This window comes from Anolis sagrei, chromosome 4 (genome assembly GCF_037176765.1).
Source record: "Anolis sagrei isolate rAnoSag1 chromosome 4, rAnoSag1.mat, whole genome shotgun sequence".
NCBI classification, from domain to species: Eukaryota; Metazoa; Chordata; class Lepidosauria; order Squamata; family Dactyloidae; genus Anolis; species Anolis sagrei.
This window is the reverse complement of record NC_090024.1, coordinates 216,788,640-216,810,957: the sequence shown is the minus strand read 5'-3', so window position 1 is coordinate 216,810,957 and position 22,318 is coordinate 216,788,640. Positions and strand designations below refer to the sequence as shown.

Sequence of the window (22,318 nt, the reverse complement as noted above, 5' to 3'; positions counted from 1 at the left end):
AGTGAAAGGATACATAAAACCTATTGATTCATCATTTCCTTCTGGCACTTTAAAATGGGGAAAGATTTCCTAGCAAACCCTTCGCATAGATTTTCAAGCAAGCCTTTCAGCTACTTGAATGTTTTGATGCCATTTCCACACACACACACACAAATACAGTATATCTTCTGGATATGCTACAATCAGCAGGATAGTCACTTCACAGCAGGATTAAAATGGGGGGAAATGCATAGCGGCTACCTTTGAAGAACAAAAAGAAGCCAGCAAGGCCAGAGCTGTCTAATTATGGCTTCCAGCTGGATCAGCCTTCACTCTGATCCTGTCAAAGCTCACCAACTAATTTGTGTGGGGTTAACACAGAGCTCCGAGACAGAAGACCTTTGCTGCAACACCTCAAGGGGAGGAAGAGATTCTGGCAGCTGATCTATAGGGAAATGTGGCTTCCACCTTCACAGCTAATATGATGTTCCAATTACAGGGCAAAAGTGCTGTTTTATTAACTTGCCTGAAGTGCCAGCTTTTGGATATTATGTGCAAACTTGCATTGATTGGCCAAGCATTTCTAAAACACAAGCAGTTGCATTTTTTAGAGTGGCTGTTCAGAGTGGCTCACTTCCATTTCCTGAGTGTTCCCCTTCATTTGAAAATCTGGCCGTCAACAGCACACTGACCACACTTGAAAATGGGAGGGACGGGACGGGGGGTTTGGCTATGATTATTCCGCTTCCTTTCGAGAATGAAATTAGCAAATATTTACACTTCTACTCTCTACATAAGCAAAACCATGGAATAAACAGTTTTTTCAAGCATTTCATCTTCAGTGCATACTGCTGTAGCAACCTAATATGGGGACTGCTGCAAAAATGATAAATCCTGCATTCCTTTTGACATGTCATCGGCTGACAGCGTACAAAGATTTAACATACTGCAATAAGTAATATTTCAACGGAGGAATGCAGGAAGGAATCTTGAAGAGAATAGGCTAGGCAGACATGCAGCCATAGCTCTAATGACCAAGCATCCACCCTCTCCCATATCCCTCTCCCTAGTCTGATAAATATCTGGCCTTGACATAGGTATGGTGGCCGCTTCCTTTGTGGATAAACCTATTATATATACTAGGAACTGAAAGGTCAGGACAGAAAACATCTATTGCTAGATTCTGTAGTCACATGGGTTTTGTTGCTAGTGTGTAGATGTTAAATATATGTTGAACCCATTCTTTGTTTCTGTCAACAACTTCCTACAATGCCACACACTCTCAAACTCCATTAAACAATTCCCATAACCACAACAAACAACAGCCCCTGGCAGCAAAGAAAGGAGGAAACTGTGGAGTTCTCTGTTGCCATTGGTTACCCAGCTATTCCCAGCTCAGTGACCCAGTTTCGGCACCGTTCTCCTGCAAAGAGGACAGGCACAGGACCGGAGTCTCTGTTTACATTCAAATCCCGCCCAGCTCTCCACGAATCAGATTGGAAGGGGAGGGAAACAGATGGAGTCCAGCCTTGTTGACAGGACTGACTTTAGATACCATATACAGGCAGAAGATGGGATAATAGGGATGTCACAGAAACATACCTCCTTGCCTTGATTGTAAACATTTTGAGCTATGACTTTGGTGGTTTTGCAGAGCGTCTTCAAGGTCTAAGTCCCCTGGTTTAAAAACTTCCAGTGTAAGATTGCCCGCAATTAAAAGCAGATTTGCAGATATATATTTTTGTATGCTTGCATCCTTGGATAGACACTGAATGTGTGATGGATAATGGTATTTTCCCCAAATGATTTTTTTTTTTTACTAACAGAAATCAAGATCTCCAGATATGAGCAGAACTGAGATACAAGTCTATTGTACTTTTCCCACAGAGGTTCACTTTAAATGCATAAATGTGTGACTTGTCCCAAGAAGCTTAAAAGAGAGATAAAATATCCAGCTAGAATAGTCATTCTCATATGGCATGTCAGAAGACACATTAACGGGTCATTTCATAGAAGCTTCTGTAAGCTTAGTTACTGGCCCGTGGAGCGAAGTCCTCGTTTCATGTCTTTATGATGAATTGCTCTGGGTTTGCTTCCTTTTGATCAGATGTCATCAACATCTGAGAAAAATGAGAGTTTCAATCACTCCCAACCACACAGCTATAAAAAGAATTATCATTCATCAGAGGTAGTTGTCTGTTATAAGTTTACATGAATCTAGAGGCACACCCAGAACACTGATCTGATAAAATATGAGATACTCTACAGCTTGGTATTTTTTGACATCACTTATATTATTTTAAAGCATTTACATGTTGCTCTTCCAGTGTTGTTGGACCACAATCCAAACATCCCTCACCGTTGGCTATTTAGGTTAAGACTGATAAGAGTTTGCAGTCCATCAACATCTGTAGGACCACCATTTTTCCTCTTCTGCTGAAAATGGAAATCCCTTTTATTAGAAAATTGGGCATCACTATCATACAATCATAGAATATTAATATTGTCCTAAGTCGAATGGGAGCCCAGTTTTCTCAGAGATACATAGATATTTTTTAAATCAGTGACAACTACCTTTTGTTGTTTCACTCTCTCTTGCCAGGAACGTTCCTCGAGGATTTTCAGGATTGAGTAGTAGCCGTTCAGACTCTCGGCGAGTTATCTTGCCAAAATACCACCTGTAACAGTAGAACAGAGATGACCATGGAAAAATCCCATATTTCCAAGTGCCCTCATACAGTGTTCATCTCCTCTCCTATACCCATGTCCCTGCATATTATGTGAAAATACTATATTATTATTATTTTGTTTATACCCTATATAGACTCAAAGTGGCTATACAGAGGCCCCTTTTCATATAAAGAACTTTGTTTTCTGTAGATATCTAGCTCAGTGGTTCTCAACCTGTGGATTCCCAGATGTTTTGGCCTTTAACTCCCATAAATCCTAATAGATGGTAAATTGGCTGGGATTTCTGGGAATAGTAGGCCAAAACACCTGGGAACCCACAGATTGAGAACTTCTGGTCTAGCTGAATGTACCATCTTCCACATTACATGCTAAGGTACCACAGCTGTCTGGTCAATGTTGGGATTGAACTTCTGAGCCTTTATATTTTGGATCCAGATATTGAATTTACATAAAGCAGTAAATGTTAGGAGCTATTAGCTAAACTAAAACTCCAAGCTTAAGCACTAAAACTCCAAGCTTAAGCATGGCATACTACTTTAATACTAAATACTGGAGAAGTAAACAGGAGGAGAAGATACTGACTTCATGTCCATTTGTGGTCTTTTTGAGAAGCAAAGGACTAGCTTTTTTGGTGAACAGTGCTAGACTAAAATTGACTTTTTGTCTGGATCAACTGAGGTCTTTTTGTGGTTAAATTTTTAAAAAGAATTTACGCTATTTCTTATCCTGTGATGAAAGACAGTGTGAAATAGATCTAGATTTTGGCAAGGGTTGCTGGACATTTTGAGGTTTATCTGCACATAGTATTGTAGATTATGGCTATGAATATCTCTTATCTTAATAGTGAAGAAATGGACCACATTTTTTCATAATTTCCTACCACCAATGCCTTCAATTTTTGAAGGCATTCAGATTGCCAAGCAAGAAAATAACATCCTGTTTTGGGAACCTCGGGAGCTTAGAAAAGTTTATTTTGGGGGCTAATGCTCAGAATCCTGAGTTACTACTTGATACAACCAATCAAAGGAAAGTATGCATGTAAAAACAAGCTAAACCCCATCCAATTAAAAAACAAATAATTGTTGTAATTTAAGATGTGCCCAGGTGTTATGACCAAATGCTATGAGGTATGTTTTTTTAATTGTCCAAAAATTTTAATTACTCTTCAGCCTGGATGGAGTCTGAGGGTGCGACATAGTTACTGGGGATATAGCCTTTCTGACCAGTTGTGAGAGAGTGAGCCAGCCACCAATCTCCTTCCCTGGAAAACACAAAAATAAAAGAGAACATAATCAGTTGGAAGCATGTAGATCAAATTATCTTTGCAGCCTTGTGGTATTTCCAGCACTTGATTCAAACCAGCTCATCCTGCCTCACCTGGGAAAGCCATATTGCATGTAGAGGCTCACTCTACATTAGCTTTTATGGGGGAAAAAGTCTCCAATGCACACAGAGAAGATCAGATTCTACAATGAAGTTAAGTATCAGCCAGTAATGGTGATGTACTGGGATGGTATGAGATCATCAACATATGAAAAATGAATGTGCTTCTCAAAAGATTTGGTGTCTTCCACTGAACCAGATCTGTAATTAATGTATCATCGAAGGCTTTCAAGGCTGGAATCACTGGGTTGTTGTAAGTTTTCCAGGCTATATGCCCATGTTCCAGAAGCATTCTCTCCTGACATTTCACCTGCATCTATGGCAGACATCCTCAGATGCTGTGTGGTCTGTTGGAAATTAGGAAAATGGGGTTATGTATCTGTGGAATGTCCAGGGTGGGAGAAAGAACTCTTGGAGCTAGCTGTGAATGTTTCAAATGGCCACCTTGAATAGCATTTAATGGCCTTGCAGTTTCAAGGTCTGGCTTCTTACTGCCTGGGGAATCCTTTGTTGAGAGGTGATTAGCTCTCCCTGATTGTTTTTTGTCTGGAGTTCCCCTGTTTTTGAGTGTTGATCTTTATTTACTGTTATTATTTTAGAGTTTTTTTTTTAAATACTGGTAGCCAGATTTTGTTCATTTTCATGGTTTCTTCCTTTCTGTTGAAATTGTCTACATGCTTGTGGATTTCAATGGCTTCTCTGTGTAGTTTGACACAATAGTTGTTACAGCATTTCTGTGTTCTCAAATAATATGCTGTGTCCAGGCTGGTTCATCAAATGCTCTGCTATAGCTGATTTCTCTGGTTGAAGTAGTCTGCAGTGCCTTTCATGTTCCTTGATTTGTGTTTGGACACTGAGTTTGGTGGTCCCTATGTAGCCTTGTCCACAGCTGCATGGTATATCATAGACTCCTGCAGAGGTGAGAGGATCCCTCTTGTCTTTTGCTGAATGTAGCATTTGTTGGATTTTCTTGGTGGGTCTGTAGATAGTTTGTAGGTTGTGTTTCTTCATCAGCTTCCCTATGCGGTCAGTGGTTCCCTTGATGTATGGCAAGAACACTTTTTCTTGGGGTAGATCTTTGTCTTTACTCTCATGGCTTGTTCTTGGTCTTACAGCTCTTCTGATGTCTGTTTTGAAGTTCCCATTGGCCTGTAAAGCCCAGTTTAGATGGTTCAACCTCTGAGGATGCCTGCCATAGATGAAGGCGTAACGTCGGGAGAGAATGCTTCTGGAACATGGCCGTACAGCCTGAAGAACTTACAACAACCCAGATCTATAATTAAAATATTTCCAGATTGTACAAAATAATACAACTATTACTAAATATTTAGGAAACAACACACCCTAAGATGCTGCTATTATAATTTTTAGTAGTAAAATTGAATAACTTGGTTTTCATTAGCAGTCCTCAAAATCTTGCATAGTTCTTTGACAAAACAACTGGATCTGTATCTCTTGAATTAAGATGTGAATTTGGGTTTAGCTATCAGTCAGAGGAATACGAAATCCAAATGTTGTGAAGCACTTGTTGGTAGATTACATGTCTTAAAATATGCTTGTAAACATATTTTGAGGCTATACATGTATATGTATACACACACCAACATATACATATATACGTATATAAATTACCATACATACTTAAATGCATGTTTTATGATTTTTAAAAATAAAATTCAGATTAGGGAAAAGAATGAATATGATGAAATTAGAGGTAAAGAAAACACATGCAAAATCTGCCATGGATTGGAAAAGAAAGCACTCCCGTCTCCCATTTAAAGACCACAGGTTGGCCTTCCTGGTTTGGGTGGGGAGGAAAATGGCAATTAAATAAAATATAATCTCCCAACAATCTTCATTCTGGAGACAGATCTTGTAGATGGACGCATGATTTATGTAATAAATCCCCACAAAAAAAAGGTAGGATTTCTCTTTGTAGTGCGTTCCCCAGCACATGGCTGTGGGGTATGCTGGTAATGAGGGCAACTCAAGCAAATAAGGTGGTCCCCATGGCAACTGAGCTGTGTCATTATCAGAGATTGCACAGCTGGCACCTTATTAGTTTGGTTAAGTGACACATAACACACAGTCCTTTTAAATAAGGAGCTTCCTTAGTTTAAAAGGCATGTCAAGTACCCATTGAAAATACCTTTGGAGCCCTTTGTATCTGAACCAGAGCTGGCTGCTGCATAGGAAGCAGAGTCCAAGAAAGCAGAGGTAGGAATGGGGAGGAAACAGGCACACACAAAACAAACACAAAAGAAAGAATTGTGATAATAAAAAAAGGAAATACATTGCTCCAAAACAAAGTTGAAATACCAAATAGCACAAAGCCACAGTCAGAACCAAATATTAAAGCACAAACATGCAGCCTGGGGGTAGGGTGGGGTGAGGAAATAAGTGATGGAGGAAGAATTCTACATCCTGGAAAAGGACAAAAGCATGCTTAAGCTGAGAGTAGCAGGAAAATAGTGCCACGGAACTGGATAAACTAAACTATACCAAATAGGTAAGGCAACATATTTTACTGAAGCAACTTGTCTTAGTGGGGGATTATATAGTCTTCTCGATTGAACAGAAACTTCACTAAGGAAGAGACATTTCAAATAAATATTAGACAAAACTTCATTTTAGTGATTTCAGATGTGACCCATACTTATTTATTTATGTATTTACTTTATGTCTGCCCCATCTTTCTCCTCAAGAGGACTCAAAGGGATCTTAAAGAGATCTGGTGCTCTTCCATTAGTCACCAGCCAATCCCTCTGCAATGCCAGAAATTCAGCTTAACGTTAGAAAACATTGACCACTTCCTCTACCTTGGCTGCCACCTCGCCACAAGAGTCAACATTGACACTGAAATACAACACTGACTGAGCTTCCCTTTCCAGCCCCCCTTTCACACCTCACTTATTCCCCCTTCCCCAGTTGCCACCTTCCCACCCCAAACTGTCCTATTTTTCCAACCACCCCTTTTCCACCTAATTTTCCTTCTTTTTCAACCAACCCTTCCCATTCCCACTTTTTCCTGTTTCCAGTCCTTCTTTTCCACTCCCTTTCCAAGCCAGTCTTTTTCACTTTTCCTTATTCATATACATACAGCATTTCCCCCAAAATATATCGTTAAAATTTAAAAAATGGTGATTATTGGAAGTATACGTAAGGACATTTACAATGAAGAAGGTTAGAATAATGGTTTAATCAAAGTTGGACAGTCTTATCTTAAATAACAGTTTTATGTAAATATTCAAGAACATTTAACCTATGATGCCTTAATTAATGTAATTTTATTGGCATCTATTTTTATTTTGAAATTTCCAGTAGCTGATGCATTTCCCACCCTCGGCTTATATTCAAGTCGATAAGTTTTCCCAGTTTTTTGTGGCAAAATTAGGTGTCCCGGATTATACTCGAGTATATATGGGTAATAAAGTCCAAGCCCTTCACAGAAATTCAATGCACCAATTATACAAATTTTATCTATAAGATATGTTCTGGATCTCAGTAAAAGAGTTTACGAAATCTCTGAAGTTTCCAGGCAGGCCCCAGCTGTGTCCATGCAAGGGTGGTACCATAAGCATAAATGCAATATATCTGCGAGTGGGAAAAGATTGGAGGTGAGGAATGCAACCAGGACACCCCTGGCCAGCATTCCTCTTTTCCGCCTGCGTGACTAAGCTTAGAAGCAGTCACAGAATGTCCAGGTGGTTTGGAATGCCTTTATCTTGCAGAAACATTCAGGACTGCCAGCAGCAAAATGGTAGCGGGTGGCAAATATTTAGACTCAAAAAATGCCTGGGAACAGCAGAGAATAATCATTTCAAACCCAGCACCAATTTAATGTTTTCTAACAGTTTTATCAGACTGTGTTGGAGTTAATGTACTAGAAAGGCAGTTTCATCAATTCAAGAATCCAAATATTATGCAATTCACTCCCTAAATGAATAAATAAAAGGGGTGCTGTCTACAAAGACCTTCGGACTCATACTTTTTACATTGCTGGTTACAAATTATTGTTGCTATTTTGTATATCCAGCTAAAATGTAATGTATAGTTAATAGGCAGGCTTACTGATCATGTCGAGTCTTCACTTAATGAAGCACAATGAAACTAGTTCCACTGTTATGGGAAGAAATACTTTGTTAGGGATGACAGGTGAAATATGATAGTGTGCCTAGAGAGATTGGCCTATTAAGAAGGGTTCTCAGATATCCTACTCCCCCTCCCCATGCCACCTAAGGGAATTTTTGTAATTGGGGCATGTATGGAGGAAAATGCCAGGGAACAGTGAATATGTTATTCATCAGAGAAAGAGACTACAAATGCTATAGCGGTAAGGAGTGAAATTCCCTTGCCTTCTTTCCATGATATTTCGCGTTTCTATGACCGCAGGGAAAAACAAAGCTGAAAAAAATCCCTAACATTTTCTTCCAAGGTACACTTGAGAGAGAGTTTAGCAGAAGTCGATAAACTTTTCAGACCAACCTTTCATGAGAATGAGTAACTTGGTAGAACCAAAAAAACAAAAACAAAAAAACCCCACAAAAGCCAAATCTCTCCTTTGCTTTGACTGGTGTGAGAGAATTGAGTTCAAAATCATTGCCTCTTTCACCTTGCAGGATTGGTGTCAGAATAAAATGGGTCACTGCCTTTATCTCTTGAGATATAATAGTGTTAAACTGGTTAAAGTTTGTAAGAATACATTTTTTGTCATGTCAGGAGCAACTTGCAGTAAGTAGTTTCTGGTGTGAGAGAATTGGCCGTCTGCAAGAACGTTGCCCAGGGGATGACCAGATGTTTTGATGTTTTATCATCCTTGTGGTAGGCTTTTGTCATGTCCCCGCATGAGGAGCTGGAACTGATGGAGGGAGCTCATCCGTGCTCTCCCCGGATTTGAACCTCCAACCTGTTGGTCTTCAGTTCTGCCGGCACAGGGGTTTAACCCACTGCGCCACTGGGAATACATGACAAAACTTATCAATACCCTCCTCTTATGCTGAAGGAGGGGTAGCCAATTTGCAAAATTTTTGCTTGCTTAAAGTAAAGATAAAGATTTTCTCTGACATTAAGTCTAGTCGTGTTCGAATCTGGGGAGTGGTGCTCATCTCCCTTTCTAAGTTGAAGAGCCGGTGTTGTTCATAGACACCTCCAAGGTCATGTGGCCAGCATGACTGCATGGAGCACCGTTACCATCCTGCAAAGGTGGTGCCTTCTAATCTACTCACATCTGCATGTTTCAAACTGCTAGGTTGGCATAAGCTGGGCCTAAGAGCAGGAGCTCACCCTGCTCCCCAGATTTAAACCTCCAACTGTTCAGCGGCTCAGCGGTTTAACCCGCTGCACCTTACTTTCCAAAATAAGTTGAGAACACAAAGAAAGACTCAAAAATACCCTAAAATGTTGAGAGAAACAAGGCCAGCTATATCTTTAGAAGACTAAGGGAGGACATGACACAATTTTCCTAACAGCTGAACATAAAACATAACATAAAAGAGGGCAAAGAACTTGAGACCAATCCAGGCAATTTGTGTCATTTAATTATACACATCCAGTTTCTTCCATTATTGCTCATGTAAAGGCTTCTCTTCGAAAACACTTTCAGCCCAGTGACAGCTGGAAGAGCCAGGCAGATAAGACTTCCCTGGATTTTTCGTTTGTTACTGTCTCCTCCTGGACTAACACCTGAATAGAGTTTCATTGTTTGCTGCTTCAAAAAGCAGCACTGGATCTAATGGGATTTGGTTACAGGAGGGTAGATATGAACTGAACAATTGAAAAGATAAAAGATTGCAGCAGTTCAACCATGGAACCAATTACCTTCAGGGGTGATACCCTCTCTCATTCACCACAGGTCTTCAAACATAAGCTGGGTAGACTTTTTAGAGGATATACTACCTCTAAAATTTTCTGTGCTGAGCAGGAGCATATGGAGAAGATGAATATGAGCACTTTTAACTCTAGGATTCTTCAGCATTTTTTTTTTTTTTTGCGAGAAACTGAACTCCCAAATATCTGTAACACCAAAGCTGCAGCTGGCTCCAAATACTCCCCGAGAATCCAGAGCAAACTATGACTTTGGGCCCATGTACATATTTTGGATGGTTCTGAGATGGAACTGGTTGCAACTGATTAATAGTCATTGCATATTCCCTGGGGTCTGGTGGCATGAAACAGCACTCAGTGCCCCTGCTTCTCCTTGTCATAGCAGCCATTGGGCACAACATGGCTTGTGTTGTATTTGCCTGGAGTGATTCTAGACCAGGATATCAGAGAAGAGAAGGAGACAATATCACTTCAGATGACAAGCAACCAATGCTAGCCATGTTGTGCCTGCTGGCAACGACAACAAGAAGGTGGCTGCCCAGCTGTGTGCAACCCAGGCTGTTTCCTGCCTCTACAGTAGCTAGGCAGTGGTTCTCAACCTGAGGTTCCCAGATGTTTTTGGCATACATTCCCAGAAATCCCAGCCAGTTTATCAACTGTTAAGATTTCTGGGAGTTGAAGGCCAAAAACATCTGGGGACCCCAGGATGAGAACCACTGAGCTAGGGGATGGCAGTTAAAACCATTTGGGGGTTGAGCCAGCATCCACCACTTCAGACAGGTCCCAGGATAGGTAGTTAGTGTAGATCCACCTCTGGATATGAAAACCCATTCAGCCATGGAAATCCATTAGATGACTGTTGGCCATATTCTTTTAGGCTAATAGAAAGGCAATAGCAAGCCTCCTCTGAATAAATCTGATCAAGGCACATAACAAACCGGGCTGTGGCGCAGCTAGTTAGTAGCCAGCTGCATTAAATCAGTACTGACCAAAAAATCATGAGTTCAAAGCCAGCCTGGGTCAGAGAGAGCTCCTGACCATTAATAGTGTAGCTTGCTGTCGACCTATGCAGCCCAAAAGACAATTGCACCTGTCAAGTAGGAAATTTAGGTACCGTTTTATGCAGGGAGGCTAATTTAATTATTTTATGACACCATATCACCTTCCAGCAGCGTGCATAAGAATGAGGAAGTACTCCATCAAGGACTCGGTGTTACAGGTGGACAGTGAAGCAGCCGCTCCCCCTGTGGCTGGAATCGAGCATACTTTCATGAAGCCGAAAGCTGGAATGTTAAATTGCCTCTGTGTCTGTCTATATATGTTGTATGTCTAAATGGCATTGAATGTTTGCCATGTATACGTGCATTGTAATTCACCCTGAGTCCCCTGCGGGATGAGAAGGGCAGAATAGAAATACAGTAAGTAAATAAATAAATAAATACTAGTATGTTAGATGAAGGACACAGAATGTGCTTTAGACCCCCTTCAAGTTGCCCAGTTAAATACAAAAATGGTAAACCTACAGCCGTAAATATTAAAACCTAGTTATGGAGCTCAATAAAATCCACAGTTAATTCTGAACATATTTTGTGCTTAGTGGTTACCAGCTGGCAAATTGACACACTTAAGTGAATAAAACAGTACATAGAAGTTAAGAAAAAAGTTTAGAAATTAAAACAATTAAAACATTTTTTTTTAAAAAAAACAATAAAACTGTTCAAAACATATTTGATACATTGCAGAAAAGATAAAAACACTGCACACTCCATTAATAAGGCTCTCCTGCCACAATTAATGGTGAGTCAAAATCAGGAGTTTCTCAGTATCCTTCCTCCAAGGGAGGAGATTGAGGAAGAGACATCAACAATGGGAACATCCAAGTAAAAGGAAAGTCCCGAGGTTCCCGTGCATGCTGATGTGACAGGAAAATTCTGTGGAAAAGCGGGTTAACAAAAGTCAAGGAAATCCATGAGATGAGTGAGATAATTGGAGGGTAAATTTTATCATCCAAAGAAGGAGCCTCCACAACTCTCTGCTCTGGAGTGTGGTGGAGGTTGCTTCTTTGGAGGCTTTTAAACAGAGGCTGGATGGCCATCTGTCGAGGGTGCTTTGAATGCAGTTTTCCTGCTTCTTGACAGGGGGTTGGACTGGATGGCCCATGAGGTCTCTTCCAACTCTATGATTCTATCTCCATCTTTTGACATAATCATCCACCCACCAAGATTTACTCACCATCTGGATACTTCTTAGACTTCTTCTTCTACCTATCAGTATTTGCCTGCTATTTCAATGCAATGATAAGCAGCCCATACAAAGGACTACATGTAGAGACCTCCCCATGTAGTGTCTGACCACATGTTCAAAGCAGCCAATCCACAGTATTTTTGTTTTATCTGGCCTAGTTTGTTTTTTGTTGTTTTATATGACACACACTAGAACATGGAATACCCAATGAGTTTTGGAGAGGATGATATTAGCAACTTAGTAAAGTATCTGTTATCAGGACCAAGCAGCAAGGTAAAGACACTGCATTAGGCAATATCCTTTTAAAAGATGCAAGTGACAATGAGATTAGAACTTCTGAGGAAAAATGATGAAGTAACAACCAGGTTTGGCTTTTAACTTTAAACAAGATGGGAAATCTATTTTTTTTTTCAGTAGAAAGACATAGGAACAATTTGCTCTAGGGTTGAATGGAATTATAGGGAAAGCTTTAGAGAATTTCATTTTATAAAAGACCACTTAAACATCTCTTAGATTTCCAAATGCTGGCAGATATAATAAAAAAAGAAAGGGCAGGGTGAAATTGCTTAAAATGACTCCTACAATTGTTACTAAACCCAATGTCTAACTGAAAATGATAGCTGAAATCAATTACTGGATAAGGTAAGATGAATAATTGGTGTGGTCCAAGAATGCAGATTCATAATGCAAAGGGAAACATTATATAGGAAAAAAAGTGATAACCTTTGTGGTATAATGTAAAATAAACTATGTGTGGTTCACGTTTGATCAGCCCACACACTGCCTTGCCAGAGAAAGAAGATATGTCACGCAGCTGAACAATAAAGAACAAGTAGTTTACTCTTCGTAGTTCAGAATAACATATGTACAATGAGATCAGTTTCAACAACTCACAAAATGTCCTTTTGTGGGAGACTGAAAATCGTCTTTCTTTGCCCATGTGGATAAACTCCTCCAGCAACTCATCAAGCAAAAACATACTCCAAACTCTGTCTCTCTCTGCTTCTCTCTTTTCAGGCTTGCATAGCTTAAGCCTGAAAAACGTAACAGTATCCAAAAGTCCCAGGCTCAGCCTGCTCCCTGGGCGTAACCCGACCAATCTGCTTCATGCATCTTATTTTACATTCGACACACACACACACTAACTGATTTCTTGCAAGCTCCAACAACCTTTACTAAAAAAGCACACTCAGCTGAGAATCACAAATCATCAACCAGGTTTTCCAAGCCACATGGACTAGGACAGTGGTGTCCAATTTTTGAACCACCAGGTGTTTTGTACTTCAGCTCCCAGGATTCCTGACCATTGGACAACCTGGCCAGGGCTTCCGGGAGTTGGAGTCCTAATCACATGGAAAGCCAAAGGTTGGACACCACTGGACTAGGGGAATCTCAAAACAAATGCACAAAGTGAAAAGCTCAACTTCTTTTACTTTAGAAAAGCCTGGAAGGCCAACCCATTACCCCACCCTCAAATAAGAAATTGCCCTCAAAATACCTTCAAAATGCTTTCTGGGGAAGTAGGAAGCACTACTGTTGTGCTTTCACGGCAGCCCCAGGCCCTTTTAGTCTTCTGATCCTCTTTTTAAACAACAGAATGTGAGTTGAAGTCATGACCTGGAGGGACACTGGAGAAAACTACCAACAGAGGAAAAAGTGACCCCCCCCCCAAAAAAGAGTGTTTGTTTTTCCAAACCTGAGCCCTGGAGGCCACAAATATAGTCCTGGGGGGATGCGTGTAGCCCATGGATGAATGGATAACAACTTGTCAAGATTAAGAATCAAACCACTGCCAGGATCCTATTTTGTCAAATTGTTCATGCAACAGACTGCACAGTGCAATCACTCTGACATTTTTGCCGTTCATGCACCAAGACCTCCAGGACCATACTGCATCAGCATAAATCACATTTTTCCCAGTGGCCATCACTGTTTGCACAATGGCAAGCAGTAATTAATCATATGTTACTGAGCCAGAAGGGCTTTCCAACAAGATTTCAGTCTATGATCCTTATTGCTCAAGAGAGTTCAATTCCATTACTGAGGTAAGGACAGTGCATAAAATCTTCCATTCCCTAAATATAGATCTCAAGACAGACAAAGGCATAGCCACTAGGAAGGGAATACTCCTCCTCCAATTTGTCTGGTTGCAATTATTAAAATGTAATCCTGCAGAGCCACAGTGTTTAATGAGATAAGTTCGGAAACCCAATTAATCTCTTTTAAAATTTGAGAGCCACACCAATTAGGAGGCATTACTCTTATGTCAGGACAAGGAGAATGAATTTGCAAGGACGAGGTACACAGAACTAGGAGCTGCCAACTGCTCCCGGTGCCAACATTTATTTCGGTTTTTAAGAAACTGCTTTGCACAATCATAAACCCAAAGGTTTTCAAAAATGTACAATCAAACAAAATTTGTGCTTACAGGAAAAGGTGCGTATTTGTACAGAACATTTGTGCAACTCAAAAGCACATGTTGTGCAAAGATTTCATGAGTTCCTTCCAGGAGAAATGTTAGATATAAACAAATTAAATCAATATAAAATAAGGATTTAATCTAAATCAATATAAAATAAGTCAGTTTAAAAGTAGTCCAAGATCCTCTACAAATCTGGACCCCGACTGAGCAAATCTATCTCATCCCTGTCAAAACAGACACATATTCCACTGATGCTGTTCACAGAATGTGTGCCAGTGTTTCCAAGAGATAGGAAAATCATTCTGAATCCATACAAAGTTCTTATTGTTCATTTGTTTTATTTTTCACGTTTAAATTATTTATAACTTGCCATATTTATTTATTTGCTGTATTTTTACCCCGCTCTCTCTCACCCCAAAGGGGACTCAGAGTGGCTTCCAAATTGGCAATAATTCAAGGCCATACAAACATAAACATACAAATACAATATACACATACATTAAAATCAGTAAAAATAATTAAAAAATCATAGCCTATCAATACATTAAAATCAATTATTCAAACCACACAAGATCCAAAGTCATATAGCAAGCAATCTCTGAACAGAGCACAATAAAAAAGAAAATGTTAAAAAAAATCCATAGAAAAATGTAAAGCAATTTAAATAAAAATATATTTAAATTAATTAAAACACAAATTGTTTAATTATATCCATATACACTGAGGAAACACCTACACTGTATAATTAATACAGTTTGACATTACTTTAATTGCCATACTCAGTGCTATGGAATCATGGGAGCTGTAGTTTTTCAAGGTCTTTAGCCATCTCTGCCAGAGTCCTGGTGCCTCATCAGGCTACAAACCCCAGGATTCCATAGCATTGAGCCACTGAGTTGCATAGCGCTACATTAATTCTACAGCATAAATGCATCCTGAATCACAACCCCATAACCTAAGTCCAACTATGCCCACTAAGCACTAAAATTCTAAGAAAAAGTCTAATTTTAACTGAATGCTGAAATGAAGCCAACGTCAGTGCTAATTGGTTCTCCAATGGGAATGAACAACCAGGTTATCACAGTGGAGAAGGTCCTCTCCTGTGAGCCCATATAGCCTATTCCCCCTCCCCAAATTATGAGATATGGGAAAGTCTGCTATGAATAAGAGCAATAAATCCAAAAAACAATATCAATAATTTACTACAGTAAGCGAAATATATCATTCTTCACTGTGATGTTGTTTAGACCCATGAAACCTTTGAGGCTGAAAGCAGCATAGACATATGGTATTATCTGAAGTCCATTACAATGTCTTTCTGAAACTGGAATTTCACACTTTCTCTTGTATTATAAATTACTTCAATCAAAGTATTGTTAGTGGTTTTAGTCTTGCAGGAAGCTTCTTAATTAGTGCCGTCATATTCCCACTTCTGAAGTTTTTCTCCCATCCTATGCAGGCTCCTAAATATCACATGCAACTCAAAAATGTATACATGGGCATGGAAATGCACCAGTGTGCTGTAGTGGCATGTGCTAATTAGGATCACACACCACTGTGACATGCAACGTTTTTCCTTTATAAAAGCCCTGCACCCACCCCATAAGTGTGATTTCACAAAGAATAATAGAAAAAGAGGGAGGTGTGATTCTCAGTTCTCATCTGCATTTCAAATGAGACAGCCATCTACATTAAACATGGTCTGAAATGGCTTCCTCTCCTTTGCATATCCCTGAATCAAGGACAGCTATAATGATCAAATGCTACCGCTGGATCAGCACAACCTGACAAAAACATCCTTCCTTCGCAATGTGTTGGTAGGCAAAAGGCCAAGAATTTCGGCCATTTGAAAAACCACCATTTACTACTGCCAGGGTTATCACTGTGAGAGTCTATTTTTTTGCTCCAAACTCCAACAGAGAACTAATATTGGATACTGTGGGATGCATAGATTGAAACTCATTTGGCTCCTTCATGCTTTAATATAATGACCTTAAATATATAAACGTAAACACCTCATTTTGACATTCATTTTGTTCTCAATGTTATTTATCCAAGAGAGAACAGTGAAATCACAGATATTCACAATATTGTATCAATTCAATGAAAATGGTAACATGTTTACTAATTTGTACAAAGACGCTGTTGGCAAACTGAGCTTTCAGTGGAATATGCATTTACATGTTTGTTCTGATGTTTAAAAAGAAGCCAGGGAAATGGCTTTGGCCATAGGTTAATGTGAGTACTATACCTTAAACTTACCAAAAAAAAAGGAACCACCTTCTCCAGGTAGCGAAAGACAAGAGCTTAATCTATTGTAGGAGAACCTCTCTGGAGATCTAAGGGGACCCCATGATGAGCCCCAAGTTTTACTCTCAACTCATCCACAGGTCAGATCAAAATCCATAATTTTGGTCTCAAACCCTGCCTTCAACATATATGTAAGGTCAACTTATACATTAGTATAAATCAACAACAGTTACAATGCAGCTACACTACACATGTTCAAATGCACTTTCTATTTTTTATCTTATTTCACTCATTTTAGGTCTGAAATTTGCAGCACTGAAAAAAGCTTTGTATTGAATGAAGTCCTCAAGACAGTAACTTAAAGAAGTAAGAGAAATGCAGAACACAATTTCCTTTGCAGAATTAATCTACCCCATATTGAAATTCAAGCGATTTTGAGTAAATAAAGGATAGCTTATAAGCATTCCAAAAGATTAATAATACATGGGGAACTACAACAATGAACCTTTCCTTGACACTGTATACTTTTACAAACGTCAGCAAAATTACTGGTCTTGGAACTTACAAAGCACGGCAGCGAAAAAACAATGGGAGTCAGAAATGTCCAATTTTTGCAAGGCATATTGATAACACATATACTCCAGTTGGAACAATTCAAGGTTCTTAGCAAAAAAAAAATTGTTTAGAGTCCATGCATTAGAACTCCAATAGATAGATTTCTGGTGTTTGTCTCCACATGGTCATATATGAAATAGTATTTGTTTAGCCCTAACATGAGAATTCAGTTGCATCAGTGAAAATAATATCAAGAGGAAGTGACAGAACAGGTGTTTGTTGGGAAATGGAATGAAAAAGGTACATGTATTTCATCATCTTCATGGCAAATAGTTCTAAACAAGGCCGTTCATATCCCATTGTTGTACATTTAAACAGCTAGCCAGGGATGTACAGGACAACAGTATCAGATAATAAGTAATTAATAGGAGATAAAAATTATGCAACAATATAATGTTATGCATTTAAATTAAGGATGCTTTCATGGTTTTAATATATTCATGACACGAGTAGCATTTCCCTCTACTTCAAATTTAAAAAGTGACTCTACAATGTTGTGACCATAAATCAATCAGATTTTCAGAGTCCTGTCATGAACCTAGATAAAACTGTTGCTTGATCTGAACCTTGATTATTTGAAGCAACACTTTGAGAATATGCAATTTCCTTGGACGCAAAAGATAAGAATGTTAAAAGCCAGTGAAATCACTGATTCTGCAGATGTATAAACAACTCAAGTTGTTTGTATAACCTTATTCTGCTTTCCAGCCCCAAACCCAGTCCCTTTCTGCACAGAAAATACATCAAAGATCAAGTTAGCTTTTTCTGTTTATGTCAATATCAATCAAATAAAAGATACACACCTGACATCCACCTTTCTCCTAAATGAAAGCATGAGGTTCAGGATATAAGAAAGAGAAAGAGAAAGAAAGCTTAGATTAAAAGAAGTGCAGTTTTGAAGGGCTGCTGAAAATGGAAAAGCTGCATAAAAAGGCTAATAGCGGCATGACTGTATTTTAAAATGACATTCTTAGGGACTTTTGGGTTTTTTTAAATGCTTGTTGACTCATCACAGAAAACATTTGTAAGATTTGAAAATTAGCCTGAGTGAATAGATGCTGAAACTTAGAATGTCTCATGATCCTTTTGCAAAGGCTTTTCCCTATGAACCAGTACATACTTTAAGATCATCTGGGGAGGCTCTGCTCTCACTTCCACTGCCGACTCAAATGCAGCTGGTGGGAATGAGGGAGAGGGCTTTCTTGGTGGCAGCCCCACTCTCTACCTCTACCTAAGGAAATCAGAATGCACCTACCCTATCCATTTTCTGGATGTTCCGTTATGCATTTGATTAAGCATTTTTCCAGGAAATTAGCTCGATCTCACCATAGCGCTTTGGCCCTCCCACCTGTAAATGCCAATTGTTCTGGCTCTGACTTGAATTGAATTTGAAGCAAATCTTGCACTTCCCCTTGGCTCTATCTAGTAATTATTGCATATTCCCTGATCCCGCTGCACTAAGCACTTAATCTTTCAGCCAAGGAACAGTTTTTGAAATGTGCACCATGATTGTAATGTTTTTTGATGTTTGTTGTTGATTTCTTTTATTGTGTACTTTTAATCTGTACTTTTGGTCTTGTTCCTCATAAGCTGCCCTGAGTCCCCTTGGGGAGATGGTGGCAGGGCATAAAAATAAAGTTGTTGTTATTTTCCTGGTATATAGAACAAAAATATTTGAGAAATGTTACCCTAGGATTGAGATGGGATGGATTTATCTTTCCTGATCAAACTACTCCCTTCCACAAGCCACATGCTTTATATTGCTCTCTCCTTGGTTCAGTTGCAATCCTGAAGTCTGCAGTGCTAAATTCATGGCCTTTGTGTTCCTACCCTCCCCCTTTCCCAATCTAGAAAGGCAAATGCGTAAGAAACATCAGAACCTGAGACATGTAGCCCTAAGACATGCTCAAATGTGGCTCACTGATGCACCTGCCACATGCCTCTGACGATTGCGGATGTGCTGAACTGGGTGAAGCAAGCCTTGACTAAAATTGCATCCTTGCCCTCTAAGGGAAGAAAGGCAGACCCTATGTAGCAGCCATCAAACTTGAGTGGGTGGATTAATAGTTAACTAACACATAACCTTTCAGAAAGGTCTCTCATTGTCATTGGGTAACTGTTAGCCAAGAGAAGAAGAAAGGACTGTAGCAGGCTACAGAGAAGCTAGACAGCCTATAGCTAGATCCAGTGTTTAGATAGCAGAGCAATGAGTGGAAAACATGCGTGCTGGAAGGAAGCAGGGGGAGGGTGCAACATCTGCCATGAAGGGTCCACTTCCATCTGCTCAGTCATATGGCAATAACATCATTAATTGTTTACAATGTGCTTTTAATGTGTTAAGTGCTCTACAGTCTTTATCCTGTTTGCCTCCACAATTATCCTATGATGTAGAACAATACAGGTTTCCTAAAATCTAAGATGGAAAAAGGGTGATTCCCCATTTTCTTTGTAAGACCACACTCACCTCCAGGAGGGCACCTCTACTGTTCAATGAAAAGCTTTTAAGGAAAGCTTCCTTTCTGGGCTCATGGACAAAAATATCTCCATGACATGGGTCATCTTTTTGCAGAGTATTCCAGGAGATGAAGGTGGATGGCTGAACAGTTACATTTTGCAGCATCCAGTTGCTTATATGGTATGTATGCATACATACAAATGTGGGATACACATCAGAAATCATCCCATAGCTATGCTCCTCCTTCTCCAGTCATACAACAGTATGGATACTCTCATCCAAAAAGAGCACATCATATGAGATTTATGTAAAAATTAGGGGAGACCTTCACGTTTGAAGCTACAGCATCGCCTTAGCTAAATCTATGTACTAATATTAATTCTTTTATGTTCCAATTCACTAGGTATCCAAATTTTAATTTCTTCCTATTACTGGAAAAACAGTTGAGAAATCCTCTTCCTGATGTAGAAAACACGGTCTGAAAAAGAAAGCATGACCTTTTTTCTTGCAACTGGCAAATACCTTGATTCTCAGTCCTATTTGCCGGAAGTGTACATATTATGCAGGACATAAATCTGCCATCTTATTTCCTCTTTTCCTCACCTCCCTGAGAATCTTAACTTAAATAAGACGTATGATGCTGTCAGACAACACATTCTTTTCTTCCTACATTTCCCCCTCAGAAATAAATCAGCCAGTGAGAACAAGTACAGAAAAAAAAAGATTATATGCAGTAATGTTATATCACACATCTTGTTAAATTAGGGAGGAAATGGAGTGGGACACTATATAATTCCCTTTAAAATGTTATTTGGTTCTAACACAGAGAGGCTGGAAGGAACATATTCCCTTGATACAAGGCCTTATAATTTTTTATGGGTAGCTCTGACAGGAACGAATTGATTACTAGCCAATATGTACAAGGCAATATGATTAATAGTCTATCGCTGCACATGGGAAAGGAGGTGAAGTTCCCTAGAAGATCAGAAGAAGAAATCAATATAATCTAGACTGGTATGGATTGGGTCTTGAGGTTTATCGTCCACTGGAGATTAGAGCAGTAAAAAAAATAAATTGTACTCCTATCTCCATCCCTGCCCTCTAAAGTCCAAGTTTTTAAGTGTCCAAATATATCCTCTCATGTAATTGGTTTGTTTTCTACTAAGAAAGCGCTGGAAACAAATTCAACCAAAGGAAGAACAAAGTGTAAACGTGTATGTTACATCTCAGCATGGGCACAGTTAGCTAAGGAATATAGTAAAAGTAAGCTAGGATGGTGCAGTGGTTTAAAGCTGGACCAGGACTCCAGGAGAGCACGGTCTGAATCTGTGCTCAGCCAAGAAAACCTGCTGTTTGACTTTGGACAAGCCACGTTCATTCAGCACCAGAGGAAGGCAACGGCAAACTCCCTCTGCGCAAATCTCGCCAAGATCACCCCGTGATGGGACTACCTTAGAATTGTCATAAATTAGAAGCATCCTGAAGGCACACAACAGCTGTGAAGGCACAGGTTTACTACAGAATTAAATGGGTGTCTTAGTTGACACCTAAGTAAATGATACTTACGTATTGTTGAGGATTTGGAGACGTTCCCCTTTCTTAAAAGAAAGATCCGATTCTGTCCGTGATTCATAATCATAGAGGGCCACAAATGTAGTGACTCCTCCTGCAAAAAGTCAAATTCAAGCAACAGGTGAATGCCTTTTCATGTAATATATATATATATATCATAAAGTAAAACACACCATAAATGTGAAATGTTCAGAAGAAATTAATGTCCTGCAATTCTTTGAAAGTGTTTTATAGTGTCGCCATGAATATGTGTCATTAAAGCAGCATTGAGCCAATGAGCTCTATCTTTTGATATATACACATGCATGGTATAGTTCTGCAAACTCCCTGCACATAGAACACAGTAAAATTATTAGGTGTGCATCCGTGAATGGGACCTTCCATCTTGCTTCATGTTCAGTGTAAAAGTTTGATCTGGAAAGTGACCCTGCTCACATAATTTTAATATTCAATCTGAAGATATGCACAATTGAATCGTAGCTAGGTTGTAGCCCCTTATGATGTTGTTTGTTAGATTTAAACCTCTGTCACCAAGCCAGCACAGCCAGCAGTAATGTGAGCTACATTTCACTAACATCTAAAGCAGTGATTCTCAACCTGTGGGACCCCAGGTGTTTCATCCTACAACTCACAGAAATCCCTGCCAATTAACCAACTGTTAAGATTTCTGGGAGTTGAAGGCCAAAACATCTGGGACCCACAGGTTGAGAACCACTGATCTAAAGCAATGGCTCTCAACCCGTGGGTCTCCAGGTGTTTTGGCCTACAACTCCCAGAAATCCCAACCGGTTTACCAGCTGTTAGGATTTTTGGGAGTTGAAAGCCAAAACATCTGGGGACCCACAGATTGAGAACCACTAAAGGGTCAAAAGTTGTCCTCCCCT

At 39.5% G+C, this 22,318-nt stretch overlaps 1 protein-coding gene across 5 annotated transcripts in view; it reads right to left on the bottom strand.

Moving 5' to 3' along the window:
• SRC (SRC proto-oncogene, non-receptor tyrosine kinase) overlaps window positions 1-22,318 on the bottom strand; it is a 113,221-nt gene that overhangs the window by 11,165 nt on the left and 79,738 nt on the right. For 2 of the 5 annotated variants that reach the window (XM_060772214.2, XM_060772213.2), the window contains 5 exons: window positions 21,429-21,528; window positions 18,211-18,228; window positions 6,203-6,238; window positions 3,833-3,931; window positions 2,554-2,657 (listed from right to left, as the gene is read on the bottom strand). In XM_060772214.2, the coding sequence (XP_060628197.1) occupies window positions 2,554-2,657; window positions 3,833-3,931; window positions 6,203-6,238; window positions 18,211-18,228; window positions 21,429-21,528 (357 nt within the window). The remainder of the gene's footprint in view (window positions 1-2,553; window positions 2,658-3,832; window positions 3,932-6,202; window positions 6,239-18,210; window positions 18,229-21,428; window positions 21,529-22,318) is intronic. The other 3 variants (XM_060772215.2, XM_060772216.2, XM_060772217.2) reach the window with 3 other exon arrangements.